The 18,360-nt window shown below is 46.3% G+C and overlaps 1 protein-coding gene across 2 annotated transcripts in view; it reads left to right on the top strand.

Moving 5' to 3' along the window:
- The window catches only part of akap1a (A kinase (PRKA) anchor protein 1a), a 6,329-nt gene extending 1,360 nt beyond the window's left edge, over window positions 1-4,969 (top strand). Inside the window, exons 2-11 of one of the 2 annotated variants that reach the window (XM_035535752.1) lie at window positions 1-741; window positions 1,036-1,148; window positions 1,807-1,933; window positions 2,422-2,546; window positions 2,679-2,856; window positions 3,151-3,301; window positions 3,383-3,450; window positions 3,785-3,858; window positions 4,180-4,239; window positions 4,455-4,969. The exon at window positions 1-741 is cut by the window's left edge and continues 366 nt beyond it. In XM_035535752.1, coding sequence (XP_035391645.1) covers window positions 1-741; window positions 1,036-1,148; window positions 1,807-1,933; window positions 2,422-2,546; window positions 2,679-2,856; window positions 3,151-3,301; window positions 3,383-3,450; window positions 3,785-3,858; window positions 4,180-4,239; window positions 4,455-4,517 — 1,700 coding nt within the window. In that variant the 3' untranslated portion in view covers window positions 4,518-4,969. Of the gene's footprint in view, window positions 742-1,035; window positions 1,149-1,806; window positions 1,934-2,421; window positions 2,547-2,678; window positions 2,857-3,150; window positions 3,302-3,382; window positions 3,451-3,784; window positions 3,859-4,179; window positions 4,240-4,454 lie in introns of those variants that run through there. The other variant, XM_035535753.1, reaches the window with a different exon arrangement.
- Window positions 4,970-18,360: the final 13,391 nt, after the last annotated feature.

Below are 18,360 nucleotides of genomic sequence, written 5' to 3'. Positions count from 1 at the left end.
CTCCAACCTCCTCCCTGACGCCGCGACCTCTGAAAGGGGTTCGGCCAGAACCGGAGGGTGGGGCTTCCGAAGCCCGAGCATCCGCGCTTCTGACCGAGAAGCCAGAAGCCGAGACTGAAAGAGACGGCGTCATTTCTAAAGGCCTCCTGGGCCTCCTGGACTCCACTGTAGCGCAGACCACGAGGACTGCCAGCCCCACAAAACGCAGGGCTGAGGTGCTGGTTCCCCAGGAGCTGGAGCACCTCCCTTTCGCTCTAGACAAAGAAGTCCAAGGTGATGTTACGGAGGAGATCCTGATGACCGGTGATATTGTTTTAAAAAGGAAACACCAAGAGGAGCCATCGGGATTCCCCCTGAGTGAAGTTGAGACCGTTACCCAAGACCACCTTCAGTGGGACACTGGCAAAAACGGAATCTTGCTGGTCTCCAGGAAGGAACTCCGTCCTCTGGAAGCACAACAGGCAGATCATGCTGCGCCTAGAGGAGCAGAGGAGGAAGAACCAATCCAGTGTAACCAATCCACCAGTCCTTCAGCAGCCAAATCCGAAGTCTCTGGAGGCGGTGTGTACCATGTGGAGAACGGAGCAGGGCCGGAGGAGCCAGCCAGCCAAGGAGAGACGCACTCGGACCTGCCTGAGGAGGACGCGCTCGCCACATGCTCAGTAGATTCTGAACATAAAATGCAGGAAATTCACCACACTGTGGCTGGAAGGAGTGGACAACCCTCGACACAAAGCGCAGGTGCGTCGAAAGATTAGCCTGTGCAAATTTTCTGTGATTTTTTTGTCTAACACATGCACTGCCTTGCACTCCAGTTCTCTGCTCCTAGAAGTCTAAAATGCCTTCTGGCCATCTCTTAAACTTCAACAGCCGCAGATGTTGTTGACTTGCCTGCTTTTCCTTTCAGTTTCACCTAACGTGCTTTGCAAGCAGATGGCTTTAACGTTTGTGCATAACATTTGCCGTTCGGTGGCGAGCCTCCTCCAATGGCATGCTTGAGTAACCTTTTTGGGGTTGCCTCATCCTCTGGTACAGGTGCTAATGGCGGGAACTGTGTGAACAGAGAGGGCGGCGGCAGCAGCAGCAGAGACCGAGCTGTGCCATCTCCGAGCTCGGGCCTGGTCCTCTGGGAGATGGAGGTGCCCGTGGTGAGCCTTGCTGTGTCTTGTCTTGTCTCGAGCCTGGAATCGGGATTCCTTACTAGGACATGGGGAAATAATGACGATTAGGGATAAAATGGCCCTGTCTGTAACCAAGTGCAGGGTCTTGGGTTAAAATCATGACAGCACTTTGAAGTTTTTGTAGTGATTTGAGTGATTTTTAGACAGTTGTTCCCAGTCCTGGAAACCCTTCTATTTGACTTAAAATTTTATGCTCCAACATACCCGGTTTTAAGTTCTCTGGTAAAGTCCCTGCCAGAATCAAGTTGGGCTGATTTCAAGTGGATTCATGAAGTGCAAACACAAAAACGTGCAGAGCCCGGGTCGCCAGGACTGGGCCCACGAGCCCAGGGTCACCAGGACTGGGCCCACGAGCCAAGTAGCTTTGGGCACCCGGTTCACTGTCCCCTCCAAAGACACTGAGCCATGGGTTAGTGAGTGGAGATGCAGCCAGGCCTCATTGTGTGGGTGATGGGGTGTGAGTCTGTGCAGTCATCTTCATTAGCCCAACACATACACCATGGTGTTTCAGATAGCCAACACCCTCTTGCTATTGTAAAGAGAGCAGGCAGCACTTTCTATACCTGATGATTTTGGCGTTCGAATACTGTTATTTTTATTAAATTGTTTTTGCATTGTTTTGCAGCACCTTGTTGGGCGATTAATTGGAAAGCAGGGGAAGCATGTTGGCTTCCTGAAGCGAAACTCAGGAGCGAAAATCTATTTGTCTACTCTGCCTTACACGCATGAGTTTCAGATCTGTCATATAGAGGGTGAGTTGGCTCCCGAGGGGGCGGTGCTTGTTTGGGCTTTGTCTCCTCTTTCCTACCCACACTGCATGTCCCTTTTCGACTGTGAGAAAGTGCCATAAGCATCGTTTGCTAAAGTGTGATCATTAAAACAATAACTGCAGGTTGTTTTTATTGATTTGCTTTAATAGAGCCTTGCTTATGAATGACTAATGAATGTTAACTTTTTTGGGCTTTGTTTAGACAGCAAGGCAAACAGTCCCGAACTCTTCAATTCTGATTTTGTTCCTATTAATATACATTGATTTAACATATTTACACAGCCACATTTTAACCCTTTCACCATGTACAACATGGCATAAGCTGATGGCTGATGATTAAAAAAACCTCACCCTTACAACTCTGATTATCTAGTTGCCAGGATAGAAAAACAGTGGTTGTAATGATCCATCAACCACTGGGTGGCAGTAGAACACCTACCAATTACAAGGATGTTGCTTTGACCCTCTCAGGCTCAGAGGTGCAGGTAGAAAATGCGCTTGCGCTAATCAAGAAGAAGTTCAAAGATTTGGATTTGAGCAACCGGCTCGTCGGCACGCAGCTGGCCGCCATCCCCTCTCTCCCCATCACATCCTGGGTGAGTGGCTGTCTCAGCCACTGTTTCTATCCACCAGTTTTGCCAATAGACAAAGGGACAGCTGCAATAAAATAAAGGCATTTTGCTTTTGAGGATGAGATCAGGCGTGTGTGTGTGTGTGTGTGTGTGTAGCTGCTCCTCCCCCAGGAAGGAACAGTGGAAGTGATCGTGCCGCGGGTGGAGGCAGCAAACTACCTGTTCGTGCAGCAGCACACACACCCCTCCTACTACGCCCTGCAGGGTCTCGCAGAACAGATGCTCTTCTGCTACTCTCGGCCAGGCTGCCCCAGTCTCCCCGCGCCTGTGGAAGGTGCCCACACACGTGCGCACACACACAATGTGTTTTCAGTGGCTGATGTGTTCTCTCACACAGGCCCCCTTCCCTTTCCTTTTCTCACACACTCTGTCATTTCTCACCTGCAGTGTTTCATGTTATCAAATGCTTCACAGGTCTTGTTTCACACAGCCTCTCATGTGGGCAGCTACTTTCCCTTACACCTAGCTCATTTTAGTTGTTCTACCACACACACAAACCTAGAGCTCTGCACTCATGAAGTAATTCTCCCCTTCTTTCTTGATGCCCTACTCCACCCCCGCATCCCAGCGGGGGTGTTGTGTGCGGCGCCCTCTGTTGACGGCAGCTGGTGGAGAGCTCAAGTTATCCAGCACTACAAAAACTCCAACTACGTGCAGATCAGATATGTGGACTACGGTGGTTATGTGACGGTTAACCTCAGCGCCCTCAGACAGATACGGTCTGCGCTTCCTACGTGATTTGGATTAAACTGCACTCTCCCTTTTCATTCCCATTTGTTGATGCTCCCTTATATTCACAGATCAGATTTTGTGTCGCTGCCCTTCCAAGCATCTGAAGTCATGCTAGAAAATGTCAGACCTTTGCCAGGTAAAATGTGACCTAGTGCCTGCAGAATTGTCAGGAATGTTATCGGTAAAATTATCTTTGTTTACATGTGTGTTTAATCCAACACGAAATGAGGGACATGCGTTTAGAATGTCATTTTTTATATTCACGGTTTATTTTGAGGTACATGTATCCTTGCTGTTTGTGGTGATCAGAACTCCATATTGAATAAGCAAGGATGATTTATAATTACACTGTCCCCAGGACTTTTGGCACTGCAGATGTATTGTATGTGCTTTGTAATTGAGACCCATCTGGGCCTGTTCAGTCTCGGTCATAACCGCAGTCCCTCAGTGACATTTGTTTGATGACACAGGGAGAGAGGAGTTTTCCCTCGAGGCCAGAGAAGCACTTGAGGAATTAACACGAGGAGTGGCTTTAATCATAAAGGTAAGACACACGCATTGTGATTGTCCTTTATGTCCTTCCCTTTTGATCTCTTGCTCTCCAAATGAAAGCAGTGCTCTTGTGCCCCAATTTGCCCCCTGAGATCAGACCTTCATATTTATCCAAGTTTCATGTGTGTCGCGCCTGTGCTCGGAGAGCAGCGGGGAAAGTTTTGGTCTAAAGTTGCGTCTGCGTCAGCTCCGAGGGGCTATCTCTGGACAGGAGGGAGCTCTTTAATCATTTTCCCAGCAGGGGAGACTGACTCACTGGAGCCTAAAGAGCAGGTGTAAATCTCCGCATCACTCACCTGGCTTCTGTCCCCAGGTCACCGGCACTCAGAGTGGCCTGCCTTTAGTGCATATGTGGCGACAGGCCGGAGAGGAGGTCTGTATTCACCTGGCGTTAATTAATCAAACAAATTACATTCATCACTGCTACTATTAACAAATGCTTGTGTATATATAAATCTGATTATACAAATATGTATTTGATCAGACAAAAGCTATTTTGGGGCATCAGATTTTTTTTTGTTAAACAACAAAGGCTGTAATCTTATGTATTTATATATATATATATTCTATATTTATATGCTGGTGTAGACGATTTCGGTGAATTGGCTGCTGGCTCAGCGTGGGCTGTGTTCGTGGTTGGGCAGCCACTGATGGAGAAGCTCACGCGCGGCCGCCCCACCCTCCACCAGCCGTGTCGGCACTAGCCAGTTGAACTCCACCCAAATAGAGGCATGCTTTGCACGCGCAGGGAAGTGCTCTCTGCAATACCCATGATTTATTTATTTGTGCCATTTAAGATTTTTCATGTATGAGCTGTTTACATGCTGCAAACTTTTGTTTTTGAAAGTTGTGCTGAATTACGTTTAAAAAGAAATGTTTAACTCTTGTAGTACTTTTCTGTTAATCTGTGCTTCGGCCTTTTAAAGTTTAATATAATTTCTCTGTCTAACCAAAGAGTGAAAGTATTTCCTGATGGAGCACTCTTGAAATGCTGCACCTTTGAGTGTTATGTATCTGTTCAACATTATACTTTTATTTCTTATGCTGAGACTTGGTCTGGCAGGTTTCAGCTCTAATTGTGTGTCCCAGTCTATAAAGCAGCTCGCCTTCCTCCACCTTGTCAGTCATTTTGTCCTCATCTTGAACGTCAATGCCTGAACAACCTGCCCACTTTTAAACTGTTAACTGTAAAGTGCTGCTTGGTAGCGTCTTTCTGATATTTCTTTCTACTCCTACGCTATGTAGTAACTTATTTGAAAGAAAGAAAGAAAACTCCTCTACATTACGTCCGTTGTCTACACAGCTGCTCTCAATCCAGAACTTGATTGCTAATGATAACGTTGAAGCCACAGCATAGCCATATTGGTATGTCAAGTGTTAAAGTTAACTAGCTGATTATTATGTGGTAAACGGCTCTCCGACGGAAACACACTAAGGTAAGACGTTTGTTATTTATTTTTATAGTTGGCCTGTTTGTTTCGCCCTGACTCGAAAACTGAGCTGCTTTTAACAGTTATCCCTGGCGCTAGCCAGCTGTCTTATTCTAATGGAAACTATGAGGAAATTTGTGTGCACTCAGCAATTTTAGCTTGAACAAGAACTTGTATTACCTTAAAATGTACAACGCATCATATCGAAGAAATGGCCCTATTTGGTGTAGAGTAGAGCTGTCTTACCCCATCTAACGCTGTAATGGAAGAGTAGTTTGTGTACACACCAGCTAACCCATCTAGGTTGGCCTTAGCCAAGTTACCGTTATATCGGTTCGAATTAAGCCGTTTGAATCCGACCGTTACATGTGCTGCTTGGCTGAACGGCAGCAACGGTTGGGGAAAAAAAAAAAAGGCGATTTGTACTGAAAGGCTGTGCAGCTGCGGCAACCTCAATCAGAATGCCCTTTTCCCGCCAAAGTGGCTACACGTACTAGGAACTGGACATAAAACGACGCTATCTTCCATCGCGATGTTGAGCCAGCATCGAGGCGCCACCCCCTGCAATAACAAAAAAACATTTATTACTTGGGCAGAGATAGACTTGAGCCGTAGAACCGAGGAATGTGTATTTAAAAAATGAAGGACGGTTTTATGGTTAGAATATAATTTAATCTCGCACCTGATTTAAATGGAAAAAAAATGCTTATTTACTGTACAGTGAAATCATGTTTTAATTTAGGTACAAGCATAAATATATTTATACATTTCCCTTGCACTTGCCTTAGTATATTGGTGGTCTTTACTTGTATTGCAAAACTGAAGATTAAAATTTAGCTTCACAGCGAACTGTCCTGTTCTGCTATACCCGTCTTAAATAATTCCTAATCGATATATTGTACACTGCTTCCATCTTTCACTGCAACACTAGTGCTTTGCACTTTTTGCAAAAGTATGTTTAGTTGGTTGTAGCTAGCTTGTTTTGTTAGGGCCATTTGCGCGTGATGTCAGTGTAGCATATCAGCAGATCGTGTGCACACAAATGTGCAGAAAGATTCCTCGTCTACCTAATTTGTGAGGAATACAGCATACAAATCCTGCACGCCATCTGAAGACTGTCGCTTGGCCAAACCCAAAGTAATGGAAGTTGGGCGAAGTGGTACCTTTTTATTGTTTTTGCAGTCAAGTTTGTTGATGTAATAATGACATCACTATGACTAGTGTGCATATGCTACACAGAGGGGGGAAAAAACGAAAAGTAAAAGTAGGGAAAGATCAAGTGAGCAGAAGAGGATGGAATGGGCTCAAAACAGGAATAGTAGGCTAATTAATAACAATTTAGCAATGTAATTAAATAGTCATTGAGAAGTCTAAAATAACGTAAAAAAAAGTTAAATAAAACGTAGCATTTTTGTAAGACTCATCTCAAGGCCCCTCTGCCGTGTCATGGACCATCTCCCTGTCTCTCTCTAGATGTTTTCAGCACTGCTAGGAGTTTTACTTGGTGTTCTCCATGCAATACAGCAATCCATCTACAATACCCAGTACGATATGCAACACTAAGATAATAATAGTGTGATTCAATAAATAAGTGCTGAATATTAGATTGTTTATAGAGTTCGCAGTAGGCAAATTTTATGCGGTATGTTTGATCAATACAAAGAGCACTTAGGCATCAGCAGGTCATAATTGGGTTACAAGTAGTCAATACTAAAGGCACAGTGGTACCACATTAATACAATGCAAGAGTTCAAGATTTATTAAGAAGATGTGCCATTTTGGTGTGGTTTTGGTGTTAATACTCTTTAGTTGAGGCTGTGGGCTGAGTTGGAGAAATCAGCCATGGTCTTCTGTGAATGTTTTCTGGCAGTAGAGCTGTATAGATCCTTGATAGAGGGCAGGTGGCAGCTGATGGCCCTCTCAGCTGTGCGTATGACCCTTTGTAGCTCAGCCTTTGTGCAGGCAGACTCAAAGTTGTTCCAGACGGTGATGGCTGAGGTCAGGATGCTCTCTATAATAGCCCTATAAATCTGAACCAGGATGTTTCAGCTGACATAGAGACTCTTCAGCTGTCATAGGAAGAACATTCGTTGTGCCTTCTTGGCTAGAGTGATGATATTGTTGTCTCACTTCAATAGTTTGGAGATAATGGTACCCAAAAACTTGAATGATTCCACCTGAGTGACAGTGATGTCACTCAGTGATGTCACTAATTGCTAGGGGAAGTGGGTGTGAGCCTTCTTACAGTAGTTTATTATTTGCAGTGTTTTGTTCGTGTTGAGCTCCAGGTTGTTGATCGTACACCATGACATAAGCTGGCCAGCCTCCTCCCCGGTAGTGGGATTCATCATTATTAGTAATGAGGCCCACCACTGCGGTGTCATCTGCAAATGTGATGATTTTGACAGATTGGTCACCAAAAATGCAGTCATTAGTGTACAAGGAATAAAGCAGGAGACAACACACAGCCTTGTGGTGCCCACATGCTAACGAAGAGAAACGGGTAGGTGAGGCTCCAGTCTGATGTGTTGTCTCCAGTTGGTAAGCAAGTTTGTAATCCACTGACAGTTGGGCAAGTGAATGTTAAGCTGGGTCAGTTTGCTCTAAAGAAGATCAGGAGTGATTGCATTAAAAGTTGAGCTACAGTCCACAAACAGGTCCCCAGCACAGGTATCAGGCTTATGTAGGTGCTGCAGCAGGTAGTGAAACCCCATATTGATGGCATCCTCTGCAGAGCAATTAGGTCTGTATGCAAACTGTAAGGGGTCCATAAGATGTTCAGAGGACACTTTGAGGTAGGAGAGAACCAGTCCGTCAAATGGTTTCATAACCACAGAGGTGAGTGCGACTGGTCTATAGTCATTCAAACGTGGGACTTGAGACTTTTCTTGGGGACCAGGATGGTGCCAGCAGTTTTAAAGCAGGCAAGTACTCTGCATAGGTTCAGAAACTGATTCAATATGTCTGACTACTAGCGCTAGCTTTGTCTGTATCTTATGGTAGACTACAGTCCTTGTCACACAGCTTTTATGTCACTGTTACATAATTTTGTATTCAGCTGAATCTTTGTTCTTCTTGACGTTATGGCTCTCCTGACACTACATATCTCCTGTAGGCAGCCTCGTTTCCCCTCCTTAAAGATCATAGTTCCTTTGCAAAAAGCTCGCAGTCACCAGCAACGTTCGGGATGTCGGCATGGAGCCAAGCTTCTGTGAAGCAAAAGATTACAGTACGGGAATAGCCCTTTCTGTCTTCATCAGGAGTGGAAATTTGTCCATTTTGTTGCTAAATGGTCTCACATCAGCCAGCACGATTGCAGGTAAAAGTGCATGGACGCCTTTGCTCTGCGGATGAACAGAGCAACCCATTCGTTTTCCCCTTGCTCTCTAGCAGGGGAGAACGCTTCATGGGCATACCCTCCCCCGCACACCCTGCTTGTGATTCCTGCATACTTCCCAATCTGAAATTCATAAAATATCTGTGGTTAGATCCCAGGAATTAAAAACCAGTTTGAACCAGCTGGTAATGTTCCTCTAATGTTCAGTAGTTCTTCCCATGTGTAGAGAATCCGAGTAGTGATGCACAAGAATAACAAACACAAAATGCAGAAGCTTGAGATTGGGAATAGGTTTGCAACTACCAGTAACTTCACGTTTCACCAGATATTTTATCATCACATCAGCTGTCCAGATGTTTATTAGAGATCACTTGTAGATGCTTCTCTTGTAGCTGTTCAGTTTTATTCTGTATGGTATAATTTCCATGTGTTGCTGTCAATACATAGTAAGATTTTGAAAAAAAACAAACTTGTTCAAATCTTTATTAGTGTAACCATATGTTATCAATGAATTGCTGTTACTCTTTATTTAGAATGTTACAGGGAAAGTATACTGTAGTTCAGGGAAGGATCTAACCAGTCAAACTCTGGTGATCTCTGATTGCCTACCTCAGTAAGCATCTTGGACTAATACTTGCACTGAGAAGATACTCAAACCAGATACCAGCCTATAGTCTGAGCCCCTGACTGGCAAAGCATATTGCAGTATGTTTCTTAAGTATTAACCTTTGCCTTTACAGTAAAAAGGTGATTTTTATGCTGGCCTGTAGTTGAAAATTTAGCTGCAGAATAAAACAACCTCTTTTAAAACCTGGTAAATAGTCAAGGTCAAAGTGGTTATATCTTATTTCCTGTCTATTATGAAATGTGAAGCCCCCCCAGGATAAAAAATACAAAGAAACTCTCCATTTTCTCAAAGTCTTTGTTTACCTTGCCTCCAAGCCCTGTGTGTTTTCTTTTAAGGTCGGGAGAGCTTTCCTGTCATGCACCATGACCCTAAAGCTGAAGCACACCTGGACTGTTTTGCTCTCTTGGCCCTTGACACTCAGAACTCCAGTCGTTTGTTTCCTGTCTGGAGTAGATGTGGCATTTTTTGTGTGTGTTGATTGGGTGTTTTCTCCTCAGTTGTTTTTCCAACCGCCCCCCTCCCCCACCCCCCAAACTCTCTTTCTGTCAAGGCAGCCAATTTTCTTTTATTCTGGGTCCAATTTTCTTTGCACTGCTGCTCCGTGATCAGCTGTGTTGCAGCAGTGAACAGATTGTTGGATGCGAGTAGTATATTTAGTGCCTGACACACAAAGCAAAGTGCAGCCTGTCTAGTTTTGCCAGGCTGTCAATAATTCTCCTCTTTGTCGTTAAGTTCACGTTGAGTAGTTATCCTGTATACCGCTGTTTTCAACACGCATCCATGTGACCTAATTGAGTTTTTTATTTCCATTTTCATTCCTGCCTGTTGCTCTTTCTGATTTCCTGCCCCTGGAGACATGAACATAGCGGAGCTCAACCCTCTGATTTTTTTTCTGATTTTGTCCAAGCCGTTTTTTGCGTGTTTGACCCTGGTCTCTCTCTTGCCCAGCTTCATGTGTTCTTCCACGCTTGGAACACTGTCAACTCTTTTCTGCAGGGCAGTCGCTTCCTCTGTGAGTAGCAATGGGTTAATATGCTTGTCTCGAGTGAAGCATTTGAATGTCTGTTTTCCCCACACAGTTATCAACATGGGAAAACCAATTATTCTACATTAGTGTTATTCAGATATTCCAGTCATTTTTCTCAATTTACACAAATGCTGTAAATTTTGTCTGTCATGTGAAATAAAGCCCTGCTTTGGTCCTCTTTTTTTTATGCTCTCCCTCCACTGGATTAGGTTTAGCTACATTTCACATTTGCCATCAGACAAAATAATTAGGTTGAAGTGATTGGCTAAATTTATTAGAAATCCCAGCTCTGATCCCTGGTGTTTAATTCATGGGTTCTGGCTTCATTTCTCCCTCTGGCTATTGTCTGTCATGATCCCCTGGTAATACTGTACGTACATAATCTCTCATGCTAACTGTTGTGCCACTGGAATAACCGGTGGAGTGAACACGCGTGAGAACATAGTGTTCGGCCGTCTACAAAAGAAGTAACTTATCCACTCATTACTCGCAATCAAAATGGATCTCATCCTTCTCTAACTCAGCCCTTCCGTACCCGAGGAGTGACGGGTAATGTTTTGCGGCTTAAGTCAAGCCCTTTGAACAAGCCCCTCTTTTAATGTGATGTTCTTTAATGTGACCTGTTTATGAGACCAAGTGGGACTTCTCCCTTTTCTCATTTCAAATCTTTCACCCTCCATCGTTTTCCCGGGCACAGCCACTACCACCACAGTGGTGGCGCTGCCTGAGTCTGGGTCCTGGGCTCGGCTAGCCTCGAGCACCTTGCCTGCCACTTTGCTACTATGGCCCGGGTTGATTTATGGGCTCCATGCGGTGCAGAGGAGAGGAGTTCTATCACACTCTCCAAGCTCCTCCCTCTCCTCTGTCCCACTGCTTTATCAGCTAGACTTCCTGGCTGCGCTCCGTTTGCCAGATTGGTGCGTGACCCAGTTTCTCATCCATTTTGGTTGTGCCCAGGCTGATCGGCGCTCCTTCGAGCCTCCGGAGGTACTGCTGTTTTATCATATCTTTCCACAATGCGCATCTCAAACAGCCCCCCCCCCCCCCCAACCCCAGCCCCAACTATCTGACAACCAGGTCAAAAGAGAAGTGGATGTGGAATTTGTTTTCATTCTGCAGTGGCGCACAAATCCTTGTAGAAACGGAAAAGGCAAGACTGGAGAGACCAGATCAAGGACTTGGTGTTGGCAGTGTCAAAGGCTCCAGAAGCACACACCATCAGCTCAGTGGCAGTATAAAGGGGCTTTTAAGAAAGATATAAGAAAGTCTCCTAGACGACAGGCATGTTGCCAGTATGTCACCCCCGCCTTTCCTGTACTACCCAATGAATGAAATAGGCTAAGGATTCCATTTTGCCAGTAGGGGGTGCTGCAATCTTATTATTTGGAACAGCTCACCCAAGGTGTTTGCTGTAAAGATTCCTCAAATTTGGCTCCACAGTTTGGAGTTGTGGTCAGTAAATCATTTAAAGAAACAAAAAATGTCTTCACTTAGGAATAAACGGAGCAGCATGAGGCTAGTTGGATTCTTCCAATGCAGACTGCAGATGGCACCAGAGGCTGTGTTTCAGGAGCATGACATCACACGAAGGATGTCAAACGCCGGAAAGTTGCACTTTTTGGAAGACAAATACACGGACTGCAGGCTTTATAAGTGACTGAGGAATGAAGGTGCTCTTCTGTAGCCATGTGCATGTAAATATAGTGTAAAATCTGTGAGAAACCTGAAGCTAATCTCCACCACTGAACTACAAACCCAAGGTTTCTTGAGGTTTCTGCAGTCTGGGATGCTCCCTAGGTGGGATCATGGTCGTGCGTCCATGTGTTTTTGTTTTGTTTTTTTTCCCCTCCATCTCACTGTCCATACCTCACTCTAGATGAGTGCCGACAGTATCTCCCGTCCCCCAATGGCCCTGCTGTCGACCTTCGCTGTCCGCTTTTGTCTGGCCCGCGCAAGAGCGATGATGCCTCTCGCCGTGCCGGCCAACATGACAAACAGGGTGCGAGATTACCCGTGACACGCAGGCGGGCAGGATGGATGGGCTGGAGGACCCGTTTCGGTGCTTCTCCCCCGGCTGTAACACGGCGGCGCGGGGCACTACGTTGTGCGAGGGCATGTTTGTCAGCCGACCGATCTCACGACACGTGAGCGTGGGAGATCTCTCTCTCTCTCTCTCTCTCAGTAATGGATGTGCTGCAGCAGTGAATGGCAGAGGATGATAAAACCCAACAATTCGCGGGCTGCCCCCTGTGGCACTACTTCATTTGCCTGGACAGTGAAGTGGGAGAAACAGAACAAGAACCTGAATAATGGTAGCACTGTGCCAACACGTAACGTATACGGCTGATGTTTACAGTAGGCCATGATGAGGAGAGCTGCTCCTGTGTATTACACGCTTTTTCTTTTTTTTCCCCCGAAACTGCATCGAGAAATGAATAACGGTGCTGAACATAATTGCACGGTTTTATCTGGATGGATTTCCATTATAAATATTACTTAAAAACAAACAAACCCAAAAACAGCAATATGTCATGTTTTTCAGAAAGCCATGGCACCAATACCTCACGCTGCTCCGGAGAATTCGTCGGCATTAAATAAAAACATGGCCTTTATTAGCGGCGCTGGGCATGCCTCCGATACGGCTCCCTGCCCGTCCGTGCCAAGGACAAAGCTCTCGTTCCTAGAACGCTCCGTCTGGAGTGAGGAGCCAGATCTTATTTATTCCCAGGGTCACCGTCCTAGCCCCCGATCTGAAAAGAGGCCATTGAAAGAAAGCTTGCAAAGCCAAGGGGTTAAACGAGAAGTGCTTTTGTGGCGTTTGCCCTCTGGGGGGGGGGGCGGCGCTTTTTCCCCATCCGCGTTTTCCTCGCGCCGCCTTCGGCCAACAAAGGAGATATTGGCGACTGGGCTTGTTGTCATTTGAAAGCAATGACCTTCGTCCTGCTTCTTCTTATTAACCTTACCTCCTTTCTTATTGAGGGTAGAAAAGCACTCGTCTGGGTGCTCAGTTTCATCCACCCGCACCTGGAGAAATACCTCCATAATAATGGAAGCCGTGATTGTTCACACACTATCGACAGCAAAGGCAATCCCAGCGATAAGAGTGCGGGCTTTGCCGGGGAGATGGGTTATAAACATGGCGATGAGAGGGATGGATTTGAGATGGGGGGGGAGAGAGAAAGTGGAGACTTTACATCCCATAAGCCCGTTGGGTTGCCACGGTGCCGAGGATGGAGGAACAATGGTCGATGAGAGCTTAGCCTTGATTCCCGATGGCTCAGGTTTTGCAGAGACGTCCGGATCCACTGCAATTTCACTATGGAATTTGGTGGAGTGGAATGTTGTGCAGGGCCACATAGAAAAGGCTCAAATGACGGTAGCAAAATTGCTCCCTGTACCACCGGGACATGCTGGCCCCCCAGAGGCTGCCCTCTATCTCTTGGCCAAAGAGGTATGTCGTCATGAGAGAAGTTGTTGATCCATGCCTTCAAGTCATGTCAGAAATATCATAATTATCGTAATGCTCCCGGTGTCATAATTATATCAGTTGGAAATTTGGAGATGAGTTGAGAGAACCTTGGCAATGTCAGTAGATAGTAATGTTATGGGTTATGCACCTTAATCCTGTGTTTGAGCTGTGTCCCATCTCCAGGATTGATGACTTTGGGTTTGGAGGGGGACAAAGAGGACCTAACGCTTGCCATAATCTTACCTGAAGTCTGATTAAAAAATCCAACTCGGTTCCTTAAAGGCGACTGGGACCTTTCTGCATGGGATGTCACATTTTAGTAAGTTTAGTTGAAAAATGTTCAAGTGCCTTACCTAAATTGTCCATTTGTGCTTATTTAACTATACAGTACAACTATATTGAAATGCATAGATGGTCAAGTCCAGTAGGGGGCCCAGTGTTCCAGCCAGCCTGGCCATCCAGGTTGAAAGCGCTGACCAGGCGCTGCCAGCAAACACGTGCACTGTCGTCAGTATGCAGGCCGTGGACGAAGCTTCCGCTGCCGCAAATCTCAGCTGGGTTTCTTCCTGGCACGAGACCAATCGCTTTCAATATTTCTTTTTGAAAATGTCTTCTCAGGCAGGTAATTAAGCCCCCCCCAACCCTCCCCCAGCCTGTTCGACTCTTGGCACGGATCTTGGAGTGTAAATGATTCCAATTGAGCGTGGGCTGGAGTTTAATTGATCAAAATGTCATCCTCTCTGCCACTCATGTGGACGGACGGTAATAAAAGCGCGGGGAGTAGGGGGAGTACGTGTTTTACCGCATTTAGCTTTCCACTTGTAAAGTGGGTGCCAAGGTTTTGAGGAGGGTGGGCTTTGCCAACTGAGCCTAGCATACCCTGGTAAGCCTAGGCTGCTAGTGATCTGATCAACTCACTGCCATCCTAGCCCCCCCCTTCACATCAGTCCTCTGCCTGCCTCCGCCCTGGCCAAGATCAATGGACGTAGTGTCCTCATCGACAGCTCGGCCCCATTAAAGAGGCATCGCTCTGCGCGCTTGGAGCGGCCTGCCAGAAGTCCCATTCAACACCAGGAGCACGGAGAAGGAGCGCCATCGTTTACCGCCCTGAGACAGGCCGCGCGCCTCAAACAGCTGCGTTGCTCTAATCAAATCAAAGCATGTCTGCGCAGTGTCATTTTAAACATTTTTTTTAAAAATCACACAGGAGGTTCCTCCCTAAAGTGGCAAGAGCGCAGGCATGCTATTGGTCAGGATCACATGATTGACATTCTCCCGTGCGAGCCAGGCAGGCAGATCGATGCATGACCTGCGAAATGGGAGGTCTGTCTATCTATAGGACCCATCAAAGCATTATCTTTATTCTGCCCTTCACCCACACCTCACATTTACTCACTTTATTGATGCCTTTGTGATGAGCTCCTTCACTTTCGTATAGCTGGGAATCAGCGGGGCAGAGGGAAGCGTTTTAACAGAAAGCACCGTTGCCTCCAGGTGAAAAGCCTCCACCTTTCAAAAACTCTTTCGGACGGTCGTCTGACCTCACAGGCTTCCCGACAGTCCTCCAAAATCACATGCTTCTTGCGTATTCCTTGCTTTGAGAATTCTTGTCTAATGTAAAGCACCCATTTGAAATTCCTAATAAGTTTTCCTGCTGCTGGTGTCTTTATCTCGTCGATTGCTTAGACAAAATGAGGACGAGCAGGAACACTCTGGGTCTCCCCCAATTACTGCACTTAATGGAAACGTGTACAATTTCTCCACGAAGTGATTCCTGACCATCGCTCGCCGTGCCGTCGTCTTGAGCAGAGTTCAAGAGCTGAGGAACACATCTGACAGGACGGTCTGAAACACTGTTAAGAAGAGATTATATTCATGTATTTTAAAAATAAAACACAAGAGTAGCAAGAGAACAGACGAGGAGGAAGCCAGACGCTAAAGCAGGATGTGGCGACGATAATTTTAATCACTTGTCAGGAAGCTTTCATTGGTCTGAAGCGCAGTCGACACGCCACTTTTGTCTTACGAATTATTGCCTTTAAACGGAGCATAATTGGGGTGATCGTAATATCTTCCTGGGATTGTGTAATCCCTCAGATTGTGGCCATGCTCTTGAGGGCTGTGAGTGGAAGGAGTTGCGGGGAGAATTGCAGCGTGAGGGACCGGAGGCTCGTTCTCTCAAACAATGCTGTTCATGTCTGTGCTCATGGCAGCCTCATCCTGTAGCTTTCGTGGGTCAACACATGGGAATAAAACATCTACATGGACAAGAAGGCATGAAATGTCTGGGAGTTGGAGCCGGTCGGAACGACTCTTGCAAATACTGAACTGCTCAAGTTTTGTGCGTTGGGAGAGACGGCATTAACAATGACTGCATGGAAATTCAGGGGCTCCTGCACGCCTGCCTTTGTTTGACTAACCATTTACTCTGTTACTGCCTGTAATGTAGCAGAAAATATTTACAAACAAGGTGAAAAAATACTATCAAGTTAAATTTTTTCCAGAGATATCAAAACATGTTTGTTGCTTTTCTGGATGGGGGCTCTTTGGAAAACGGTGACTGCAAGATGGAGGCACATTGTGAGTAATTACCGAAGAGAGCTGGTGTATTTTGACAGGGGAGGCTGGACTGTAAAACTGTTTTGTTTGGTATTATAGTCGATAAGGGAGCAGCTGTCAGTCACTTTGACAGGCAGCTCAGAGATGTAACTGTATATGTGAGCGAGTGGGAAATGGAGGGGAAATGACTTTGAGTGACTTGTTTTATCTTCTACCTTATATAGTCCTCATATTTACCATAAACCCCGCCCCCCCCCCCAATCATCTCATCTGTCTCTATCAGTCGCTTCCTCAGTAGCTTTGTCTTCCAGAAGCATCTGTCTGAAAGAGGAGCTCTCTGCTTCTCTCTCTCTCTCTCTCTCTCTCTCTCACTCTCTCTCTCTCTCTCTCTCTCACTCTCTCTCTCCCCCTCTTTATTCCTGAGCTCCCTAGTCTGATTAGCTTATGAACTGTGACTGACATTTGACTATTTGCGATTTGAGGCCCGCTCGTGTGGGCTTTTTGTTTGCGGCTGTTAACGTTTCACCCGGGCGATTTGCATTCGCAGAAAAGGGAGCATCTCGAAATCCTCCCTGATCCATTCTCATGCCCGAGGAGATCTTATCAAGATGTAAATGTCTCTGATAGCTATGGTGGATTTGATAATGCATTGAATTAATAAACAATTTGATATGTAAATGTGCCGCTTGTAATGACTGTGAAAGAGTTGATGTGTGTTTTGACGCTTACTCCCTGCTGAAACACACACACACTGGCACGTGCACGCGCATGCATGTGCGCATGCACACAATGACATCTGTGCACTTGGTGCTCAAGCTATTTCCAGGGAGTTGGACTGGGCAGAGTTGACTGGCAATGATGAGATATTGATTAGCTGGGAAATGTCAGTGTTGAATAATAGCCTTGAGCCATGTGGGGTGGGGGTGGGGGGGTTAGTACCCAACCTTGGCCACTGGGGGACGCTGTTAGCGTTCACTTCTGGTCGGCACAATCGAGCCCGAGACTCCCCGATTGGCGTGCGTCAGTGGACGCTCGTTCAGAATCACACACGGTTTTCCGCTGCTGTCTGCTTTTAGTTTCAGCTGCAGCTGAATGAGAAGATAAAAGAGAGAAGTGTGTGTGTGTGTGCGTGTGGGGATACAACACAGCCGTGAAGGTGGACAGCAAGCGCATGCGTTTTTCACACAGAGATCTTGTAGTAGATGCTGGTATGAGGAGGGGCAAACCTCAGAGATTACCCCCCTCTCTCACCCCAATTGCCTCTCCCCTGTAGGGTGAGCACCATGGCCTTGGACAATTACACAGGTATATGTCACATGTGCAGAATGTCCTTCCATGTCACGCTTTGTGTGTATGACGGAGAGGGAGAGAGAGAGAGATTCTGTCTAGGTGTGTATGAAAGAGCGATACCATAACGAAAAAACCAGACCGAGCCAGGAATAGCTCTTGGCTCATCCTGGATAGTGAAGGTGTATATACGGGAATTAGGGAATAACGGGCATGAAAGCGCTAATTCCAAAGGAGCATGACGGGGAGTTGCAGTGGAGAGGAATATGTTCTAAGATCAGCCTGCTTTTGCCTTTTCATTTCTTTTCTTTTTTTTCCCAGAGGCCTGCTCCCACAAAACGCTTCGCTCTCCCGCCTTATCCCCCCCAGCCCTGTCCTGATAAAAAAAAAAAAAAAAAAACCCCAGGAAGGAATAAATAAATAAGGATCCCCATGACAACTGAGGAGAACAATTGTCACGCTGCACGGTGGATGACTGGCATCGGGGTCCCTTCATCCCTCTTAAGGCCCCCGACGGCAAATGCCAGAAGATATATTATTCATGTAGCCATGCTCTCAGGGCTATTGACAGGCAGTGAGGAGGAAAGCTCCCTGGTGCATATTCCTCCGTGAGCCAGGGCCAACCACGGGGCCCCTCAGCCGAACACGCCGTTCACGGCTAAAAGGGTCCCTCTCTCACCCTGGTAGGGCCTCCTCGGTAAATCTGTGGCCATTGTGGCTCGACGCTGTGGGGAGCAGGTGCATGGGTACATGCATG

This window comes from Electrophorus electricus, chromosome 17 (assembly GCF_013358815.1).
Source record: "Electrophorus electricus isolate fEleEle1 chromosome 17, fEleEle1.pri, whole genome shotgun sequence".
Taxonomy (NCBI): Eukaryota; Metazoa; Chordata; class Actinopteri; order Gymnotiformes; family Gymnotidae; genus Electrophorus; species Electrophorus electricus.
Note: the sequence above shows the minus strand (reverse complement) of the source record. Positions and strands in the feature narration are given on the sequence as shown.